The sequence below is a fragment of the Aotus nancymaae genome, unplaced genomic scaffold, assembly GCF_030222135.1.
Source record: "Aotus nancymaae isolate 86718 unplaced genomic scaffold, 86718_ANA_hifiasm-v0.15.2.pri h1tg000002l, whole genome shotgun sequence".
Classification (NCBI taxonomy): domain Eukaryota; kingdom Metazoa; phylum Chordata; class Mammalia; order Primates; family Aotidae; genus Aotus; species Aotus nancymaae.
This window is the reverse complement of record NW_026988413.1, coordinates 27,187,655-27,210,812: the sequence shown is the minus strand read 5'-3', so window position 1 is coordinate 27,210,812 and position 23,158 is coordinate 27,187,655. Positions and strand designations below refer to the sequence as shown.

Genomic DNA, 23,158 nt, shown 5'->3' with positions numbered 1-23,158 from the left:
TGAGATCTAATAAATTATAATAAATTTACTTCTGCTTTATCTCAACAAAAGCTCCAAACAATACCCTATAGAGACCTCAGAAGAAGAAAACCAACAGAAGAAAAGCTACTGTTTAACACATAGTCCCGGTTTGCCTCATACCTGCACATTTACGAGTGAGGACCTGCACACTCAGGCTCTGGTAAATTATTTCTACTGCCATCTCTTACAAATGTACCTCAGGGAGGCCACACACTTTGAGGAAGCCAACATTCTGGACTGCTATGCAGATGGGCACATCATGCAAAAAATTGGTTAGATACTAATGCCTGCCGTTGGCTAAAAACAGCAGGTATATTTCACAACCTTTGAATTCCTTTGCTTCTTGGTGGAGCTTCATGTATCTAGACTTTTCACTATGAAAGTTCTGAAACACACAGAGGTAAAAGGGACAATCCAATGAACCCAGGTGGAACTTAAAAATTTTTTTTTATTTTTTTTATTTTTTAACTTTAGAATTTTTGAACTTTAGAATTTTTTTTTGGGGGGTGGGGTCTTGCTCTGTCATCTAGGCTGGAGTGTAATGGCATAGTCTAGGCTCACTGCAACCTCCTTCTCTGGGGTTCATGAGATTCTTCTGCCTCAGCCTCCCGAGTAGCTGGGACTACAGGTGTGTGCCACTACACCCCACTAATTTTTTTTATTTTTAGTGGAGAGGGGGGTTTCCCCATGTTGGTCAGGCTGGTCTCAAATCCCTGACCTCGTGATCCACCCGCCTGGGCGTCCCAAAGTGCTGGGATTACAGGTGTGAGCCACCACGCCCAGCTAGATGTTCTTTCCCAACCTTATTTTCATTTAAATGAAACTCACATCCCATCAGTATATAAACTGTTTTAAGAATGTGAAAACAGGATTCTAAATCCTAAAGGATGAACAAACTGGTGCTACTACCACCCGAGGTTAGTGAGCACTACTTCAGCCCACAGCTGTCTCTTTTCAGGCCTAATAAAAAGTATTAGGAACTAAGTAACTTAAGAAGGGCTTTTAAGGGGCATGGTGGCTTATGCCTGTGATCCTAGCACTCTGGGAGGCTGAAGGCAGGCGGATCATGAGGTCAGGAGTTTGAGACCAGCCTGGCCAACATGGTGAAACCCCGCCTCTACTAAAAATACAAAAATTAGCTGGGCGTGGTGGTGCACACCTCTAGTCCCAGCTACTTGGGAGACTGAGGCAGGAGAATCACTTGAACCTGGGAGGTGGAGGTTGCAGTGAGGTGAGATCAAGCCATTGCACTCCAGCCTGGCAACAGAGCAAGACTCTGTGTCAAAGAAAAAAAGAACTTTTAATGACTGAAGTCCAAAAGACTGAAGTTCTTCTGTCTCCAGGTTAAATTAAACTATGCACCCTCTTACCTTTAATTTTCTGCTTGTATTCTTCTGGTCGATGGAGGTACATGGCTGCAGCATCACCATTGAGAGGATCTATAGGGTTAGGATAGGCCAACAACTGGGGCAGGAAGGACTCAAATATATTGGTAAGATCTGAAAAAACAAACAGAAACACGTCATGCACGGGAAATGCAAGTTCACCTAAAATTCACTTGCATTCAGTGGTCAAACTGCTTCCTAGATATTTAACTACATGGGGATGATTTTCCATAAAAGTATACTCTATTACATGTGACCTGTAATACATATTAATTTCAATACCAATTAAAATTTTTAAGTTTATTTTTAATTTGAAGAACCAGATAAAGATATACCTGATACTCACTTTGAAAGACAATTTTTCCAATTCTATTTTACTCTATTTCTATGGCTATTTCACACAGCCATTTTCTACAGCTTACAAAACCCACAACTCTGAAATGTATTCAAATGCTGGGTCTTAAAAGAATTGAGGACAAATTTTTTTTTTTTTTTTTTGAGACTGAGTCTCGCTCTGTTGCCCAGGCTGGAGTGCAGTGGTGTGATCTCAGCTCGATGCAACCTCTGCCTCCCAGGTTCAAGTAATTCTCCTGCCTCAGCCTCCCAAGTAGCTGGCATTACAGGCGCCTGCCACCATGCCTGGCTAATTTTTGTATTTTTAGTAGAGAGGGGGTTTCACCACATTGGCCAGGATGATCTTGAACTCCTGACGTCAGATAATCGGCCCACCTCGGCCTTCCAAAGTGCTGGGATTACAGGCATGAGCCACCACACTCAGCTTTAAACACATTTTATAGGACTTGACATTTAATTCAATTCTTGCAAGTTTTAACAGAGGTAAATACAATCAATTTTTCAATTATTCTGAGTAATGAGAGTAGGAATCTATATGGACCACATAAAACCACAAGTACTCATGAGACAGATAAGAACCAATCTACTGCATTTACTTATTAAAAACATTTTTTTTGAGAGAGGATCTCACTCTGTTGCCCAAGTTGGAGCGCAGTGGTGTGATCATACCTCACTGCAGCTTCAAACTCTTGGACTCAAGCCAACCTCCCAGCCTCAGTCTCCTAAGTAATTTGGACTATAGGCATGTGCCACCATGCCCAGCCTTTTTTTTTTTTTTAATAGAGACAAGGTCTCCCTATGTTACCCAGGCTGGTCTCAAACTTCTGGACTCAAGTGATCTTTCCACCTTGGCCTTCCCAAGTGCTGGGATTATAGACGTGACATTATTAACTCTCTTCTTTCCAGGTATACACAGATGATATCTACACACAATTAGCAAAAAACAAACACCCTCCAGTTACCCAGTGTTTTAAAAAAGCAGGCCGAGAACCTGCATATAACAACCCACACTCCCCACAGCTACAGAAATGCTGTAAATTCTACTCTCTGCTTCTCAGCGAACTGTGGCACCCCTGAGAAATGGAAGGACATGAGAATGCTTCCACGTCTCTGCCCTACTCCAGCTACTTTGTCACGTTTTATATAAAACATTCCTGTTTCTGGAGACAATGCTGAAGTATAGTAAGTAGCATAAAAAATTACTCATTAATTGAGTCATCTCTTTCAAGTGATTTTTCTTTTAACAATGGCCGCTCCTCTGCAATATTACAGATGAATGCTTTGCCTAGCCACATTGCTTCAGATTTGTGGTTCTCAGCTATGGGTGATTTTGCTCCCCATTGAATTTGGCAATGTCTGGAGACATTTTTGGTTGTCACATCTAAGGGGTGCTACCTGCATCCAGTGGGTAAAGGCCGGGGAAGCTGCTAAACATCCTACAGTGCACAGGACAGCCCCATAACAAAGGACTTTGTAGACCAAAATGTCGGTAGTGCTGAGGCTGATAAACCCTGATCCAGATAAAAGGGGTAGGCAAAGCTTTTTGTAAAGGGTCAAACACTTTAGGCTTTGCAGGCCACATATGGTCTCTGTTGTAACTACTCAACACTCAGCTCTGCCACTGTAACACAAAAGCAGCCAGAGGTAACAGGTCAACAAATCCATGTGGCTGTATTCCTATAAAACTACATATACAAAAACAAGTAGCCATGGTCTGCCCAACTTTGCTCTAGAAAATCTTACCTAAGAGGTGGCTCTTATCATTGTAAGGTTAAGAAACTGAGCAGTTAAAGAATAATCTAGAGCTGTTACTCGACTGTACTTTCTGCAGTGATGAAAATGTTATGTACCCCATCCAAATCAATAGCCACTATCCACATGTGGCTATTGAGGACTCAAAATATGGTCAGTGTAAATAAGGAAATTAATTTTTCAGTTTATTTAATTCTAATTAAATTTAAATTACCACACATGGCTAGTAGATCCTGTGTTGGACAGCACAGGTCTACTGAATGATAAGAATAGAGGGTCCCATGACAGCTACCACAGTCCTGTTCTCATGCACCAGGTATTGACACAGAGCAGCTCTGCCTTGTAACGAAAGTCACAGACTTGGGGTGATTTCATCTGGGTCTATTTCACCTTCGAAAGGCTGACTTCAGAATAGTCCTAAAGAGCCACTTTATGGTAAGGTTCTCATGTACTACGAAAGAAATGCTGATATTCCTAATGAAAAAAAATCAAAAAAGCAAAATAAAAGTAACTTTCCTAGATAACCTCCAAACTATCTGCAGTGAGATTTTCACCAATGTTTTATTTATAATTTTCTTAAAAAGAGAAACAATTATTAGGGTACGAAAATCATTGAAAACTACTTGTTTTCAATGAAAAAAATGCTTATACTTGAATGCTGGGTAGAAAAAGGCTATAAAATGATATGTTTTCTAGAATTACAACTACATACAGTGTGTATACATAAGACGAACATTTTTAAAAACTATGTCAAGGCAATAGCAGCCTGGTGTAACTTCTACTTTTCACATTTCAAATGACACTTTTTTTTAACCTTTAAAAATCAGCATTTTTGGCTCACGCCTACAATCCCAGCACTTTGGGAGTGGATCATATAAGGCCAAGAGTTCAGGTGGATCATATAAGACCAGGAGTTCGAGACCAGCCTGGCCAACATGGTAAAACCCTCTCCCAACTAAAAAATACAAAAATTAGCTGGGTGTGATGTTGCACGCCTGTAGTCCCAGCTACAGCTACTTGGGAGGCTGAGACAGGAGAATTGCTTGAACCTGGGGAAGTAGATGTTGCAGCAAGCTGAGATTGCACCACTGTACTCCAGCCTGAGTGAAACCCTGTCTCAAATAAATAAAATAAAAATAACATTTTCCTGTAAATATGTCCTGTTTTTAATGCTTTTCTTTTTCTCTTTTTATCCTTAGGTAAGTGAGTTATTAAGGCAGTGACAGAAAATGCCAAAAGGTAAGCAAATTAAGAAGTTTTATAGGCCAGGTGCGGAGGCTCACAACTGTAATCCCAACACTTTGATAGGCGGGTGGATCACCTGAGGTCAGGAGTTTGAGACCAGCCTGCCCAACATGGTAAAACCCCATTTCTACTAAAAATACAAAAATTAGCTGGGTGTGCTGGCAGGCACCTGTAATCCCAGCTACTTGGGAGGCTGAGGCAGGAGAATTGCTTGAACCTGGAAGGCAGAGGTTGCAGTGAGCCAAGATAGCACCATTGCACTCCAGCGGGGCAACAAGAGCAAAATTCCATCTCAAAAAATAAAAATAAAAATAAAAAACTGAATGTGATTTCAGAGCAGGTAAGAGTTAAACAATAGTTATATTAACAGTAATGGCAGCAGGTTAATGCTTATATAGCATTTACAATAAGCCAGGCACTCTTCCATGCTCTGCATATACACTCTTAATTTCACTACAGCCAATGAGGTAGGTACCATTACTGTCTCCATTTTACAGATGGAGAAACTGAGGCACACAAAGCTTAAGTATGGATCTGGAACTCACACCTGAGCTTATCCACTATGCTGCCTCTGTTAATTGATAACACACACAATGCCGCAACTTTCACGGAGGCACAAGCTCCCCATGTCTCTGCGTCAAAATCGCACACCTTCACTGGCAGGGAAGCCAAAGCCATGAATCAGAGCTGACCACCCTCCTCCCCAAAGAATCTCTTTCTCACAAGTGCAAAGGAAGATGCTAAGCAAAGGATGTTCAGGTGTTTCTGTGGCTATTTTGCAAAGGTGGTATGCTTGTTTTCATGTGGCTCCACTGTAGGAGGTAACCTGCAGACACCTGCACATACTGAATGGTGGCTCCTCCTGCCACATTATTATTACAGGTGCTGCTCAAAAGGATTGGTGGCTGGATGATAACAACGAAAACCTTTAAAAACAGGGAGCCGCGGTGGCTCCGGCCAGATGTCCTGGCGCTTGAGGAGGCAAGGCTATGAGTTCAAGGCCAAGCTGGGCAATATGAGAACCTCTCATTCATTAAAAAAAAAAAAAAAAAAAAAAAAGCATAGGTTTATGTTCTGAAGTAATGTTCAGAAGTGCTTCAAGGCTAGAGAAATATTACAGACAACATGTTATAAAACCAGGAGTTTCACGTGTCCTAGAAAGAGATTTTATACCCTTTCCTACTAAAGTTTCCTCAAGCTACCAATAAATGGCTTTGCCTATGAATTTGTTCCAAACAAACGAAAAAAAAACCCTTAATAATTGGTTATTCCTTCCCTTATCTACTGTCTTCCTGCATTAATACATTTTTTATCCATTTTACAGATGTGCTGAGTCACACCTGTAAAACAGAAGAGCAGAAGGAAACACACGAGGCCCAGTTTCAGGTGAAAATGACAACTCTGGGAAGCCAAGATGTGATGGCTCTGGCCACGGGAAAGCAGTGAAGACTTCCTGCAAGTGACTAACATAGTGACAACTACAGAGGATGTTTCCAAAAGGAGCATCTCTTAAATGTGCAGATGTGCAGAAAGTCTTCTTTCAAGATAGACTGGCAGAGAAGACTAAAACTATAAATCAAGAATAAAATAAAGATACTCATTTTTGGAAAAATGAACATTTTTTCCCCTAGATTGTTTGTTAATGATAAAAATATGTCAAAGATCTTTATTTTAAAAACATTAACCTTCAACTTTTCGAAAGGAAGAGAGCCAGACACAGTTTACCTCACCTGTAGAGTACAGTCAGTTGGCCCCATTTCTGGCTGTCTTAATTTTTAAAGGAAGTTCCAAGATCCCTGAGTATATGGTTTATGATGAGCAAACAGCCCTTACTTTTGCCTTAGACTCAATCAGCAGTTACCAAAATGTGGTTCATTAGCACTGACTCTTCAATCTGATCTTATTTATTTTTTTTTTCAGACAGAGTCTTGCTCTGTCACCAGGCACCAGGCTGGAGTGCAGTGGCACAATCTCGGCTCACTGCAACCTCCACCTCTTGGGTTCAAGCAATTCTCCTGCCTCAGCCTCTGGAGTAGCTGGGAGTACAGGCGTGCACCACCATGTCCAGCTAATTTTTGTATTTTAGTAGAGACGGTGTTTCACCATGTTGGCCAGGATGGTCTCGATCTCTTGACCTCGTGATCCGCCTGCCTTGGCCTCCCAAAGTGCTGGGATTACAGGTGTGAGCCACTGCACCCGGCCTGATCTTATAATATTAATGTGAAAATTCTAACACTCATACCTCAGTTTTGGCATATAAATTAATAACTTATATTCATATTTAATCTTTAAAAACAGGCTGGGCGCAGTGGTTCATGCCTGTAATCCTAGCACTTTGGGAGGCCGAGGCGGGCGGGTCACGAGGTCAAGAGATCGAGACCATCCTGGCCAATATGGCGAAACCCCATCTCTTCTAAAAATACAAAAAATTAGCCGGGTGTGGTGGCAGGTGCCTGTAATCCCAGCTACTTGGGAGGCCGAGGCAAGAAAATCACTTGAACTCAGGAGGCAGAGGTTGCAGTGAGTCGAGATTGCACCACTGCACTCCAGCCTGAGTGACAGAATGAGACTCAGTTTCCAAAACACATGCACACACACACAAATCATAACAATTTCTCATCAAAAGCAGCATCACTTAGTCTACAGTAGTGGTTCTAGGGTAAGCCTAGGTCCTACTTGTCCATCACAATTACCTGCGGAGTTTTTCCAAAAACTTGCTGGCCAGGTGCAGTGGCTCATGTCTGTAACCCCAGCACTCTGAACTCCTCATCACGAGGTCAGGAGTTTGAGACCAGCTTGACCAACACGGTGAAACCCCGTCTCTACTAAAAATACAAAAATTATCTGGGTGTGGTGGCACGCACCTGTAATGCCAGCTACTGGGGAGGCTGAGGCATGAGAATCTTCGCTTGAACCCAGGAGGTGGAGGTTGCAGTGAGCCAAGATTGTGCCATTGCACTCCAGCCTGGGTGACAGAGTGAGACTATCTCAAAAAAAAAAAAAAATCTTGCTAAGCATCCTAAGGATGCATCTTCATACCTACCCCAGGGCTTCTGGTTTAGGACTGGATGTGTGTGATACAGACATCTGTGTGCAAATGCACAGTCAGGAAATACTACCTGGGCCATGCATCCCCTATCCCCAAAGACCAGATGGGAAGGAAAGGGCCATTTGCTCGTAGGTTCTTTTGTGCTGGAAAATGTTCGCATCTAACAGCTCGACTCTGGTTTAGTGGCCCTCCCTGACCCTTCCCTCTTTCTTTTCTGCACACTGCTGTTACCATCGCTATCTCTAGCAGAGGTGTGCCAAACCACAGGCAGTCAAAAGCAGATCTGTTTCTGGAGGGGCACTAAAGGGCCACTTTGGAGGAGAATGGGTATTAGCAGGATGGTTAGAATCATCACCTAACACACTGTGGACATCTGGCAGAGCAAATTCCATTAGACTGAACTGTCTCGAGCAAACGGGAAGTTAGCTCCTCAGTGAACAACAGCTGAAAACTCTAAAAGACCACAAGTGTAATCTCAGGCTTTCCACTGACTTGTTCTTTGACCTTGGGCAGGCCTTTTCCTTTCTACATCTCAATTTCTTCACTGAAAAAGGGGAAGTATAACATTGCTGTTCCTTACAGGGAAGTATCATATATTACTAAAAGTGACTATAAGATATCTATCAACTGCATCAAAGAACTAAACTATTAATACAAATATGACATCCTCTAAGCGTAGACATTTCAGCTGCCTGTATCCCTTAAGGAATATGTGTTAATTAAAATTGAGTTACACTGAAAAAAAAAGTACCAATTCTTAAAACCCCCCTAACTCTAGGTGACTCACAATGAGATGGAAAAGGGCTTGAAGGAGAAAACACAAGAGGGGGTTAATCACATATCTCATGTTTTATTCTTGGCTCTTTATGAACCATTGACCACAAGTTATTTCTTTTCCCTCTATTTCATTTGAAATAAATGGAAAATTTCAGGCTGGACATAGTGGCTCACGTCTATAATCCTAGCACTTTGGAAGGCCAAGGCAGAAAGATTGCCTGAGCCCAAGAGGTCAAGAGGAGCCTGGGCAACATAGGGAGATCCAGTCTTTACCCACCCCTCACCAAAAAAAAAAAAAAAAATTAATGAGGCATGGTGGCATGTGCCTGTGGTTCCAACTACTCAAGAGAGTAGTTGCTCAGTAGTTGCTTAGGTGAGAGGATTTCTCCAGTCAGGGGCAGGTGGCTGGGTGGGTCAAAGATGCAATAAATCATGATTATGCCACTGTACACCAGCCTGGGTGACAGAGCAGGACCCTCTCTCTCTGCCCCCAACCAGAAAAAAAAAATTGTAATATACAATGCTTTCTTCAAGTTAAAATCCTGTGGACGCCCAAACCTTGACATGCTCTGCCTCACCAGAAACCACAATTAGCAAACATGCAGTCATTTTGGAGACTTTTATCTACATAATCTTCATTTATTTTTCAGACTTAATACTGAAAAATAAATGCTGTAACTCAGAAACCACCACCATTATATGATATAGTCACAGCCAAGTGCCAAGAACCATCAAAGCCATACTTCCCTTCTCAAACCAACCTACGCCAACCCCTTTCTACTACTTCTCTCTGTCCCCCAGATGCCAACATCCTGGGTTTCCTCTTTTTAAAAACAAACAAATAACGAAAAACTTATCTGGAAAGACATCAGCATCCTGCAGAGCGGCGCAAATTCTGTGGCATTTGCATTTTAAGAATTAGCTTTGTACGCTCTGACCCTGGGAAGTTCATCATCCTATAAATTTTTTTTTTTTTGAGACAGAGCCTCGTTCTGTCGCCCCAGGCTGGAGTGCAATGGTGTGATCTCAGCTCACTGCAACCTCTGCTTCTTGGTTTCAAGCGATTCTTCTGCCTCAGTCCCCTGAGTAGCTGGGACTACAGGCACACACCACCACAACCAGATAATTTTTCGTATTTTTAGTAGAGACAGGATTTTGCCATGTTGGCCAGGTTGGTCTCGATCTCCTGACCTCAGAGTGATTTGTCCACCTCAGCCTCCCAAGGTGCTGGGATTACAGGCATGAGCCACTGCACCCAGCCATCCTACAATTTTAAAGACATAAGTCTACTGGGTGTGGTGGTGGCTTGCACCTGTAATCCTGCCTACTCATGAGGCTAAGGAGGGAGATCACTAGAGCCCAGGAGTTTGAAGTTATAGTGAGCTATGATCACAACCACTGCACTCCAGCCTGGATGACAGTATGAGACCCCCAATCTCTCTCTCTCTCTTTTTTTTTTTTTTTGCAGAGACAAGTTCTGTGTTGCCCAAGCTAGTTCCAAACTCTGAGGCTCAAGTGATTCTCTTCACCTTGGCCTCCCAGTGCTGGGATTACAAGTGTGAGCTACCGCACCCAGCCAAGGTCCAGTCTCTTTAAATAAAAAAGAAAGAAAAATAAGAAGACAATATTGGTAACTACCAAATCCACATAACTGGTCCTTCATATGTCTAGTCTTACAGTCTTATCAAATTTACATGCCTATTTTCCTGAAAACCCATTCCCTTCTCCTAATGAAGGGGAGTAGGTTGAGCCTAACACCCTTGCTCTTAGGCTCCAAGCCTCTGGAAGGAATCTGGCTAGGTATTCTTCCTTTCTTCCATGTACTCACTATGTTTCCCAGAAATGTCTCTGGTTTTTCTATTTCCCTGGACATGTAACTATGTCAAGCCCAATATATCATTCCAGCCCTGGATCAGGGCAGCCATCTCCTAAATGGCCTTCAAGGCTCTATACTCTCACTTTTGTAATCAAAGTTTCCTTAAAACAATCACTTAGATCATTTCCCACAAACAATAAGTTCCTCTTGCCCTTGATCACAATTCTGCATCCTGAAGAATTGCTTGAACCCAGGAGGTGGAGGCTGCAGTGAGCCGAGATCACGTTGCTGCACTCCAGCCTGGGTGACAGAGCAAGGCTCTGTCTCAAAAAAAAAAGAGAAAAGAAAAAAAGAAACATCACTACATATCCCATGAATATGTACAATGACTATCTGTCAATCAAAATTCTGCATCCTCCTGAAGGATGCTATCCAAACTTCTTTCACCATCCCTCTCCCCTCTGGGGTAGGACTCCTGGCTTTCCAAGCTGAAAACCACAGGGATAGCCACTACTCTTTAAGGCATTTATCTGTTCTTTTTTTTTTTTTTTTTTTTGAGATGGAGTTTCACTCTCGTTACCCAGGCTGGAGTGCAATGGCGCGATCTTGGCTCACCGCAACCTCCGCCTCCTGGGTTCAGGCAATTCTCCTGCCTCAGCCTCCTGAGTAGCTGGGATTACAGGCACGCGCCACTATGCCCAGCTACTTTTTTGTATTTTTAGTAGAGACGGGGTTTCACCATGTTGACCAGGATGGTCTCGATCTCTTGACCTCGTGATCTACCCGCCTTGGCCTCCCAAAGTGCTGGGATTACAGGCTTGAGCCACCGTGCCCGGCCGGCATTTATCTGTTCTATAATTCGATAAAGAACAGGGCTGAAAGGAAGAAAAATCTGTTCAAAACTAGAGGAAAAAATGGACAAAAATCACAAGTTGATTCCTGTCTAGAACTGATGATTCCCTCTGAGACTTAGATCACTTTCCCTGTACTTTTGGTCATTATAGTTGAAACTCCTGAGAATTTCGACCATGTTATTCATATCCTTGACTACTAGATAAAAGCAGCTGTTGACCTTTCAAAATTCCATGGGCTGACTTTTGCCCATCTTATAAGAAACTGTATTGAGGCCGGGCGCGGTGGCTCAAGCCTGTAATCCCAGCACGTTGGGAGGCCGAGGCGGGTGGATCACGAGGTCAAGAGATCGAGACCATCCTGGTCAACATGGTGAAACCCCGTCTCTACTAATACAAAAAATTAGCTGGGCATGGTGGCGCGTGCCTGTAATCCCAGCTACTCAGGAGGCTGAGGCAGGAGAATTGCCTGAACCCAGGAGGCGGAGGTTGCGGTGAGCCGAGATCGCGCCATTGCACTCCAGCCTGGGTTATCAAGAGCGAAACTCCGTCTCAAAAAAAAAAAAAAAAGAAAAGAAACTGTATTGAATTCATCATGAACTGCCATGCAAGTCGTGAATTTTATAATAGGTGCTCAAAATAAAGCCAACCATAAAATTTCATCTTATTCATTCAACGAGTTTATTTTTGGTGGTGGTGGTAAGTATCTACTGTATATACAAAAACCAGGTAGCTTTATTTGTTTATTTTTTTTGGTAAGGCTAAGATTTCTTTAGTTACTTAATAATGTGGGGCTAACAGATTTTCCTCAAGGGTATATTAGATACCATAATTAATAGATCTTTAGCTTCCACTCCTTTACTAGCTCCTACAAAGCAGCAATGTTAATAATGGTTGAATTTTTTATTTTAATTTTATCCTGCTTGCAGTCAGTAAACATTAAGAGATAGTGAAATTCTACAAGAAAGGAAGAGTAGCCAAAAACCTATAAAGAATCCTACACTGCGCACAACCAAGCAGTTGTTATCTTTAAAAAAAATTTGGCAAACAGAGGGCGGTAAAAGATAGCCCCTCAAGGAAAACTTCAATGAAACCAGTCATATAGGTAGGCAGACTTCAAAGAAATGGTTTTGAGATTAAAAGTACCATTCTCTAAAATAACTAATTGAGCCAGGCGCAGAGGCTCACGCCTATAATCACAGCACTTTGGGAGGATGAGGCAGGCAGATCACTTGAAGTCAAGAGTTCAAGACCAACCTGACCAGCATGGTAAAAATCCCACCCCTACTAACATAAAAAATTAGTCAGGCTTGGTGGCGGGAGCCTGTAATCTCAGCAACTTGGGAAGCTGAGGCAGGAGAATCGCTTGAACCCAGGAGGCGGAGGTAGCAGTGAACTGAGATTGTGCCACTGCATTCCAGCTTGGGCAACAGAGCGAGACTCCATCTCAAAAAAAAAAAAAAAAAAAAAAAAGACAAATAATTAATTTGAACCCAACTTCAGTAACAAAAAGCCCATTTCTCCAGCTGTTTGAAGGCACACAGGTGGTGAGCTAAAGCAGCCCACCAAAGCCTTCCTGGGCTATGCTGGGCCACAAGGCTCAGCATGTTATGTTGCACTTAGTTTACTGAATGCTAACTAGCTGCAAATAAAATAATATAACCTGCCACCAAATACTAACTGAGAAGGTCTTATGTATGGATAAAATATACAAAAAGTCTAAGCTCAGCAGATTCACGCGTCTTCTCCTATTTGTCCATGGGGATCTTTTAAAGATAAAGTCTTAATGAAGAGGGCCATGCAGGCAACAAAACTAAACAAAAGAAAAAACAAAAACAAATGAAAACACCTCTCAACAGAAAAAAAAGTAGGATGCTTTAAAAATAAACACAATAAACACCTCACCTCCCTCTTCTCACCTCTCAAAAAAAAAAAGTGGCTGGGTGCGGTGGCTCATGCCTGTAATCCTAGCACTTTGAGAGGCCAAGGTGGGCAGATCACTTGAGCCCAGGAGTTTGAGACCAGCCTGGGCAACACAGTGACACCCCCATCTCTATTATAAATAAAAAATCAGCCTGGTGTGGTGGTGCATGCCTGTAGTCTCTGCTACTTGAGAGCAAGCTGAGACAGGAGGATCACTTGAGCCCAGGCGGTTGAGGCCACAGTGAGCCACACTTGCACCCCAGCCTGGGTGACCTTGTCCCCCCCCAAAAAAAAAAAAAAGTAGGAATTCAAACACTCAAAGAAAATGTTTGCAACATACATGATAAATACATTTAAATCTCACTTACTGGTAGCATTTTGGTTTTTAAGTGTTCTAAGCTAGAAACAGGTGTTCCTGTGCTGTGTGGGAAAGGGCGATATGAATGATGCAGGGTGCTGAAACCAGGAGGAAAACCAGCCATATTCTGCTCAGGGCCAGGCTACCAGGTCACCAATCTGAGGTGTAGTTACAGGACATGGACTGTTTTTAAAGCATTCTAAACCCACTTAAAAGATAGTTTCCCATTAATTGCCTAATTGTAGCCCCTTTCCCTGCAAAGCATTTAAACTTCAGAGAGCTGCAGAAGAAAATGAATGCTACTGTATAGATCAGAATGAAGGAAACAAGCTCCTGTTCATCAAAAACACCGTTCTTGTTGCATTGTCAATCTCAAAACAATTCTCATCTGACTTGTTTTTTAGAGGTCATTCATTCTAGTTCAAACCCGTTATGACCCTGCTTACCTTAAGAGCTTGTAAGCTAAAACGTGGTAATAGGATTTGTTATTAACCTTCCAGAAATGAGGGCAGTTAATGTGTAATTAGCTAGCTGGATAGTCTTACTGTCATACTAAAACTTGCTATTCAAGCTTGTAATTACTAGACAACGATTTAGTTGTTGTTAATGTTGGAAAAGAAGAAGAGATAACTTCCTGAAATTACAAGCCAAGTGTCTATACACGGGGAAGACTTTATCTATAACTCAGTATTCACAAGTGAATGAGGAGAAAACACATCAAAGTTGCATTTCCATATAATCAAGAATGAAACGAGCCCTAAAATTAGAGCCCCTGTGAAAGCAGAACACAGCTATGGCTACCTTTCAGAGCCATACCCTTCCTTGCTGGCTCGTGTACCACGATCCAAAATGCCTAGACCACTCCATGGTTTTAAAGCTGACCACCAGTGATTGTGATTTTTTTTTGGAGATGGAGTTTCACTCCTGTTACCCAGGCTGGAGTGCAATGGCGCTATCTCAGCTCACCACAACCTCCGCCTCCTGGGTTCAGGCAATTCTCCTGCCTCAGCCTCCTGAGTAGCTGGGATTATAGGCACGCGCCACCGTGCCCAGTTAATTTTTTTTTGTATTTTTAGTAGAGACGGGGTTTCACCATGTTGACCAGGATGGTCTCGATCTCTTGACCTCGTGATCCACCCGCCTCGGCCTCCCAAAGTGCTGGGATTACAGGCGTGAGCCACCGCGCCCAGCCGATTGTGATATTTTTAATGAATTTCCACAAAGTTGTTCAAAGCCAGGAGACTCTACTTTTATGTATATAATTAGGCTCCTGACATATCAACACTGCATCCAAAGATTGCCAGGCAGACAGATAAAGTTGGTCATGGAGCTAAGTACTGTTGAAGCACAAATCCACAACTGAGCATATTTCTTCTTTAGGTACAACAGGTGACATTATCCCAATAGTACTGGACAGAATTGCTCTACCTGGCCTCTATCTAGAAATAATAACATCCAGCTGTTCCAAAGGCAGGATGATATTTGTGATTCAATGTGTCAGATCAATACTGAAGTTCTTAAGCTGTTCAAATAGTAGTTGGCCAATCAATCATCTGTGCAGACACATACATATATTTCTTATCTGTGCAATTACACTAAAATGTTTAGAAACAGCATACACTAATCCAACATAAAGCATTATTTTAAGATATACCTTCTGCCAAAATCTGAATTATTTGGGAAGATCCATAGACTATCAGACTGAAAAGGGGATGGAATAAATGTTAAATTTGTATTTTAAATTTCTAAATGCCTGGTAAAAGAAATTTTGTAACTCTTGCCTAATTTCAAAGTCCTTGAAGCATTCCTTCTGTTGTAGTCAATTTCATTTGCTATTACTAACTCCCCAGATAACTATAGGGGAAGACATTTTCCAAATGTTGATTTTTCTCCCCAGCAAAGAGTAGAGTATCCAGTCCACTGGCTAGCAACCCTAAGGGTGAAAATGTAAACCGCCCAGTTTTATAAGAAAATTGTCTTCTGCCTCACTTCTCCAGAACTTACTCCATCATATAAGTAACTTACCAAGTCAGTCAAAGAATGAGTAAAATGAAAGCTGGAGAGAGAAACATATTTGCAAGGATCAAGCATGCTTAGTCCAGAAGGGTGGGATGAAAGAAAGATTAAAGTTGTATTGCAGTGAAGGTACCTGAGCCCCAGGAGTGCAGGGTGATAAGCCAACTATGGATAAAATATATTTTGGAGGAAAAAAGGGAAACTGGAAAATAGAAGAGAGCTTAAAAAGCTACCTGTGACTTCATGAACTCTCCTATCAGTCCTTAGAATTAATTTGTTTTGAAATGGAAATCCAAATCCCCTTGGCTACATTTTATGTTTCTCAGAGCTTTTGTCACTGCTGTCTGGAAGAGCAGAAAGGGATGCAAAAAAAAGATGCTATCATGCAGGAAGCCAAAATGAATCAATTTTGTCATCTGCTACTTTCCATTTAACATCACAAGAATAACAATAGATAACTTCATACTGATGACAAGCATCTTTACAAAATTAATCCGATTCCTGACTATAATTAGCTCTCTTGCAAGGTTAAATAATATACAATTAAAAATTACTGGGTGAGTAAACCACAATTATACCAATTTTGAACTCTGAATAAACAAACTGCACATACACTTGGCAAAGAGATAACAGGATGAGAACAGAAGCAATGAGTCAACTGGTTTACCAGAAATCAGTGGCGGGGAGGGGTGTGTGAGGGGATACAGGACTAAATTTACCGCTAACATAAATGCTGTTCAATATCAGGCTATGACGAACATAAATCTGAAATTTCAACTATGAATTGTTGTTAGGCTACAAATACATATAGCCATGGCACAGTACATGCCCTGGGGCAAGGTGAATGGCAGGAAATTTCACAATCCACTCCTGGCTCCCTCATTGTATTATACAGCAGAGGAAAATGTTGAAACAAGCTTTAGGTGCCAGGCTTAGCCTTTTGCTTTTCAGTTGAATATTTATGTTGACATGCCAACTTTCTCCTATTAGTTATTTAGTGTTAGGTTTTTTTTTTTTTGGCAGGGTTGGGGTGCAGGGGGTGGGGGTAGTCCTTTGAACTAAGATTCTCTCAGGAACCACTGCAGGAAATGAAGTGATTCAGAACTCACCAATTATGAACTAACCTTCAATGCCAGAGGCTTTAACAGTTTGTAATAAAAATTCAGTTCAGATCTCAAGATCAGATAAGTCTGAAAAAACACTTCAAGGTCATCTGAACGAACATATTCTACCAGTACTTTATACAACTGTATTTACCTGTTCCTAAAACTTTCCATGAAAGAAATGTTAAATTTTCTTGAGAAATAGTTTATTTTGAGAAAAATGTCAAAACAATTCTCCCATGTTCAGTATACTTTTGACTATACTCTGAAAATATTTCTTCTTGTTTTCCTGCACTTACCTGTTAGTGTGCTCACACTCCTGTATTATGGAACATGTTCAATAACTCATACACATGTAAGTAACACAGCAGTCTGCTTTCAGTTCACTTGGACCAATGTGGTTTAACTCTTGCTGCTTATTAAATGCTTTGCAAGCTAATGTAAGAACATATTCTAACGTTTTATAAATGTGATGAAATCTTACTCATGTTGGCCACTTTAGAAAGTAGTCTATCAGCCCTCAAATAGTTAAACATATTACCCAGTAATTTCACTCCTAGTTATATACCCAAGAGAAATGTAAACATGCCTACATAAAAACTTGTGTACAAGGCTGGGCATGGGGGCTCATGCCTGTAATCCCAGCACTGAGAGGCCAAGAGGGGCAGATCACAAAGTCAGGAATTTGAGACCAGCGTGACCAACATGGTGAAATCCCGTCTCTACTAAAAATAGAAAAATTAGCAGGCGTGGTGGCAAGCGCTTGTAATCCCAGCTACTCAGGAGGCTGAGACAGGAGAATCGCTTGAACCAGGAGGTAGAGGTTGCAGAGAGCCAAAATCACACCACTGCACTCCAGCCTGGAAACAGGCTGGGGAACCGAGCGAGACTGAGACTCTATCTCAAAGAAAACAAACAAACAAATAAAAACAAACTTGTGCACAAATATTTATAATACTCATAATAGCCAAAAGACAGAAACAACCCAAATGTCTATTACCTAACAAATACTGTGGCTTATCCATACAATGAATTATTCAGCCATAAGAAATTCCAATACATGCAACAACACAGATCAACCTTGAAAACATCATCAAAGTGAAAAAAGCCAGTCACAAAAGACCACATATTATATAATTACATTTCTGAGAAGTGTCCAGAATAGACAAATCCACAGAAACAAAAAGCAGATTCGTGGTTGCCTAGAGCTGGTGGGGTAAGTAGGGAACAGTTATAGGGTACAAGTTTATTTTTGAGGTGATGAAAATGTTCTAAAATTGACTGTGGTGATGGCTGAATATAATTGAATATATTAAAAACTACTGAATTACACATTTTAAATGGGCGAGTTGCATGCTTGTGAATTATAATTCAGTTAAACTGTTATTTTTTTAAAAACTTGTTCTGAGACATGAGGTACTTGAGAGTCAGCAAACATCTACAAAGCTTTTCTGGTCAATGGTAAAAGCCTTAACAAAACTAAACTTCAATTTACTTCATTGTAATTGGAACCAGCTTGCAGTATTTTGATATGTACATTTCTAAAATGTGAATGTAGTTTAAGAAAACACATCATTACATCAGATATTCCAGGCAGCCTGCCATGAGACATTTTTACCAAAAAAACCATCTGAAAAGGAATTCATTTAATCGACCGGTATATGTTCTTTCTTGTTGCCTCAACTATGTGCCATCATCTCCCCTAAAACTCTCTTGCTGAACATGATTAATTCACTCATTAAGACAACAGTTGAACCATTATTGTATATCAGGCACTGGTTTTGTTTGTTTGTTTGTTTGTTTGTTTTTGAGACGGAGTTTCACTGTTGTCATCCAGACTGGAGTGCAACGGCACGATCTTGGCTCACCGCAACCTCCGCCTCCTGGGTTCAAGCAATTCTCCTGCCTCAGCCTCCCGAGTAGCTGGGATTACAGGCAAGCGCCACCATGCCCAGCTAATTTTTGTATTTTTAGTAGAGACGGGGTTTCACTTTGTTGACCAGTATGGTCTCGATCTCTTGACCTCGTGATCCGCCCGCCTCGGCTTCCCAAAGTGCTGGGATTATAGGCGTGAGCCACCACGCCCAGCCTTCAGGCACTGTTTTAGTCGCGCGCGTGCGCCTGCGTGTGTGTGTGTGTGTGTGCGCCCGGAGAGAGAAACAAGAACAAGACAAAGTCTCCACTCATGGTGCTTACAATCTAAGAGGATAAGATAAATAATAAATAAATACCAGTTTTAGAAGCTTATTTAAAACCAGGTACTAGTCCAGCTACTGGGGAGGCTGAGGTGGGAGGATTGCTCAAGCCCAGGAGGTTGAGGCTGCAGTGAGCTATTATTGCACCACTGCATTCCAGCCTGGGCAACAGAGTACAACTCTGTTTCTATATATTAAAAAATAATTTTAAAATTAAAAATATATATATATACAACAGAGTGCTGTGCTGTAGAGGGGTGTGATTTCAGATAGAATGGCTGGGAATGAAGGCTGCTCTGAGGAAGTGATGTGTGAGATGACTGAAGAAGATGCCAATCACACAAAGATCAGGGGAGAACATTAAGGTAGAGAAAAGAATTTTTGAATGGCACAATCGGCTGGGGGCAGGGATTAACTGTGTTCTGCTGGTGAACAATCTTCCTCTGTGATTCTCATTTACCAATCTAGTTCAAAGATATCTGTCAAAGGTAACTTGCGGATTGTGGCTAGACTAAGAAGTCTTACCTACCTTAGACCATTAAAAGGTCTCACAAGTCTTTGACAAGAAGCAGCCATCCCTGGTTAAGCTCTACCTCAACTGAGCTTTCCCTTCTTTTCTTGTGCCTCTCAGCAACTGTTACCTGTACCATTCATTCTTTCAACCCATATTGGTGAAGGGCACTGTGACAAGAGTCCAGGGACTTACAGATGAATCAGACACATAGCTGATGGCCCTTAAGGTACGAAATAATCGAGTAGCACCCAAAAAAAAAAAAAATGCATAACCAACAAATACAAAGTAGAAAGTAAAAGTGGGCAATTAAAAAGGAGCTATGAAATGTAATGGTATCCAGAGATTACTTCCAGCTGGAGAATCAGCCAAAGTGTACAGGGTAGGAACACTGGAGTAGTGAGACTCTATGAAGCCAGAGGATTTGGACATGTGAGGAAAAAACAGATTTGTTGTATCCCTAATTAACTTCAAATAGACAACTGACCCTTGAACATGGGTCCATGCACAGTTTGAACTGCATGGGTCCATTCACATGTGGTTTTTCAATAAACACAGCTAGCCCTCCAAGTCAGTGGGTTTTGCAGGGATGACTGCGGGACTTAAGAAAGCACGGATTCTGGTATCTGCAGGTAGTCCAGGAACTGATCCCCTGCAGACAGACACCAAGGGATGACTGTATTTTAAAATATTATCAGCTCCCCAAACCAGGTGACAAGGAGGGAAGGCCTGATACCCTTTATAACTCTCTGTGATATTCAGCATAGTATTTTTGCAGAGCTGAGCAATTCATCTTTTGATTCACTGTCAGAGATGGGGTGTCACTTTCAGCATTGAAGGTAAGGCTAAATTACTCTTTTCATCAGGAGGTTTTGGCCTTTGAAACGATGATCCCCTAAAACCTCTTACTACATCATTTATCTTTCATTTCAGAGGGACATTCCTAAGTGTTTTTTCAAAACTAAAAGGTATTATATATATGTAAATATGTATCTATTATGTGCTTCTGAATACATACATAAAATGTTTGCACATGTATTTGTGTGTGTGTATATGTATCACTATACCTTAAGTTCAGAATCTCACAAAATCATTTTAAACTTTCACAGCTAAACTGAAGTTTGTACTTAAGAGAAAATTTTTTCTCCAATGATTAAACTTTCCCAGTCAGTCCCTCAAAAATCCCTTCTCATTACCAATGAAACATCTTAAACCAGAAAAGCAAAGCCCAACAACAATTTTTTAGGCAATGTCTCAACATCTCCAAAAAATATTCCATGGCCAAACTCACCATAGAGAGCTGTCCAAGTTTGATTAATTACATCTAGACACACAGTTCCTGACCTGAAACAGATGGAAAGAATGGCATGTTTTTAAAAATTAGAAAATTAGCTGAATGTATCTGGCAACCGATTTTACTTATCAAGAGAAATACTTTTAATAGATCTGTGAAAAAAAGAATCCCAATTGGGGAAAAGTATGATGAGGAACAGAATAGTACAAGGTCTTATGTGTCTCCTTACAGAGTGAAAGGGGAAAATAGTAACTATTCAATGGAGAAACCAGACAACACCTGAACCAGGTGCTGAGAACGCAAGGGGCAGACAGACTTGTGTGCTTCCGAATGTGATACCTCAAGAAGGACACAATCTCACTTTGTGGTTTTCTGGCCTTAAGTGTGTTCATGCCCTGAATGTAATAAGGAAACATCAGACAAACACAAATTGAGAACAATCTATAAAATAATTGGCCTATAGTTTAAAGAAACACAACAACTAAATGTAATGTATGATTCTAGACTGGATCCTTTACTGAAAGAAAAAAGTGCTAAAAACCAAGTTACTGGAACATGGCAGTAGATTAAATAAAAAGTATCGTGTTAACGTTAAATTCCTGAATCTAACAACTATATACTGTGGATACATAAGAGAATGTCTTTGTTAGGATAACTTAAAATATTAATATTAAAGGACTAAGGGGCATGACGTATGTAGACATACAACCTGCTCACACAAGGTTCAGAAAAACCTGTTAGGTATGTGTGAGAGACAGTAAAACTTAGTGCCATGACAAATTAAAACTGTGTCCCAAACAATCATATATTCAAAACAGCACTAGAAGTATAAAACATGATATGCTAGAATATTTTAAGTATCACTAATAAAATATTAGAATGAAAGAAAGGGATAAATAAGATTCATTAACTGAAATGAAACTACAGTCATTTTGCCTTACTCTCAAGAATTGAGAAAATACTATAAGGTCTGAAAATAATCTGTAGATTGAAAACAGATCTCTGAATTCTGTCTACACAAAGAGAAATGAGATGTGGAACATTACTACTGTTAGCGGAATAACAAGAAAATGAAAGATCCAGTCACAACAATGGAAAAAACTAAGTGGTACAACAGCAGAATGTGAATTAAGTGACTGAAAATCTCATATCCTTTGGATTCTATCATTTACATGACCATTTGTACAGTCCTAACTCCTGAGAAGGTCCAAAAAGGTCACTGAGGCTTTTTATAACAGAAAGACAAAGAAACACTAATCAAGAGCAGTTCCTGCTAAAATTTAAACATTTTAAAATAGTTACTTACGCTTCATCAATGTTGGGATGGAAAATTTTATTCATGAATCCTGTAAAAAGAGATGTTAATTAGCAGCAAAAAGTATCCAGAAAACAATTAAAGTATTTCAGTATTAGAAACAATTTCAGTATTGGGAAAAGGTGGTAAGACTTATAAATCACTACTTTCAACCTCAGATCTTTGGTTACTGATAAAGATCTTTGGTTACTGATAATATTCTCCTGATAGCTCCAATTACTTTACATTAGCATTCTATTAACAAACGAGCAAACTGGGAGAAATGCAGCTTCTTATACAAAACAATCATTAAAGCAACTGTTTTTCTTAGCTATGAAGCTACTGCCCAAAGAGAAATTATACTACTAAATGGTTCATAACCAGGGTCATGATAAAAGCTAAGAAAACTTCACTCTGACTCTTCCTCCCAAAAGTTTTATTGTTCAAGATTTAAATCTGGAGGTCCTGCATTTGAACTTTTCCTTCTGAAGCTTACTTACGGATATCATTCGTTACGCCGTGTGCGGAACATGAATGAAATTGTTGAAATGCTAAAGGAATACCACTTCAAACCACAAAGGATTTCATAAGAACAATGACCGAAATATTTCCTTTAACATTAGTCTACTCATTCAGGGAAACTCAGTTTTGATTAAAATTGGGGCAACCAAGAAATGAAGCAGGAGTTAAAAAAAAAATTCTCTCAGTTGGCTATATCTGTTGGAGACCTAAGTTTTTAAAATTTTTCCTAGCGAACCAAGTACACACTTTAATAGCTATATGACCATTTAAACTTCAAGAAGAAATTCATTTTTTTCTCTAAAAACCAGTGATTTAGTATATATGCAAATGGCAATATTCTAAAGCAGAGATCCACTGTCAAAGGTGTTATTTTGTCATCCTTATCAGTTCCTTTCCTTTTAGGACTCTCATTCTGTTCCACACTTTCAATATTTGAAGTTCCTTATTAAGGTGAGTATCACCATCATTATCTCTGATCCCCACCCTCCCTCACCCCATCCTCACATTCTTTCATTCAGAATATATTTGGTCAGCACCTATACTGCAGGCATTGTGCTTGGATACGGTACAAAAATAAGACTGACAGCACACTATTCTTGAAGAGGTCTCTGGCAGTGGGACAAGAGACATCAAGAAATGACTGCAGTCTGAACAAAGTATTGATACAGTGAGGGGAATACATACAAGAAGAG

At 40.7% G+C, this 23,158-nt stretch overlaps 1 protein-coding gene across 3 annotated transcripts in view; it reads right to left on the bottom strand.

Moving 5' to 3' along the window:
• UBE2H (ubiquitin conjugating enzyme E2 H) overlaps positions 1–23,158 on the bottom strand; it is a 113,389-nt gene that overhangs the window by 6,048 nt on the left and 84,183 nt on the right. For 2 of the 3 annotated variants that reach the window (XM_012474050.3, XM_064373535.1), the window contains exons 4-6: positions 21,957–21,996; positions 20,648–20,700; positions 1,392–1,520 (exon numbers count right to left, since the gene is read on the bottom strand). In XM_012474050.3, the coding sequence (XP_012329473.1) occupies positions 1,392–1,520; positions 20,648–20,700; positions 21,957–21,996 (222 nt within the window). The remainder of the gene's footprint in view (positions 1–1,391; positions 1,521–20,647; positions 20,701–21,956; positions 21,997–23,158) is intronic. The other variant, XM_012474051.3, reaches the window with a different exon arrangement.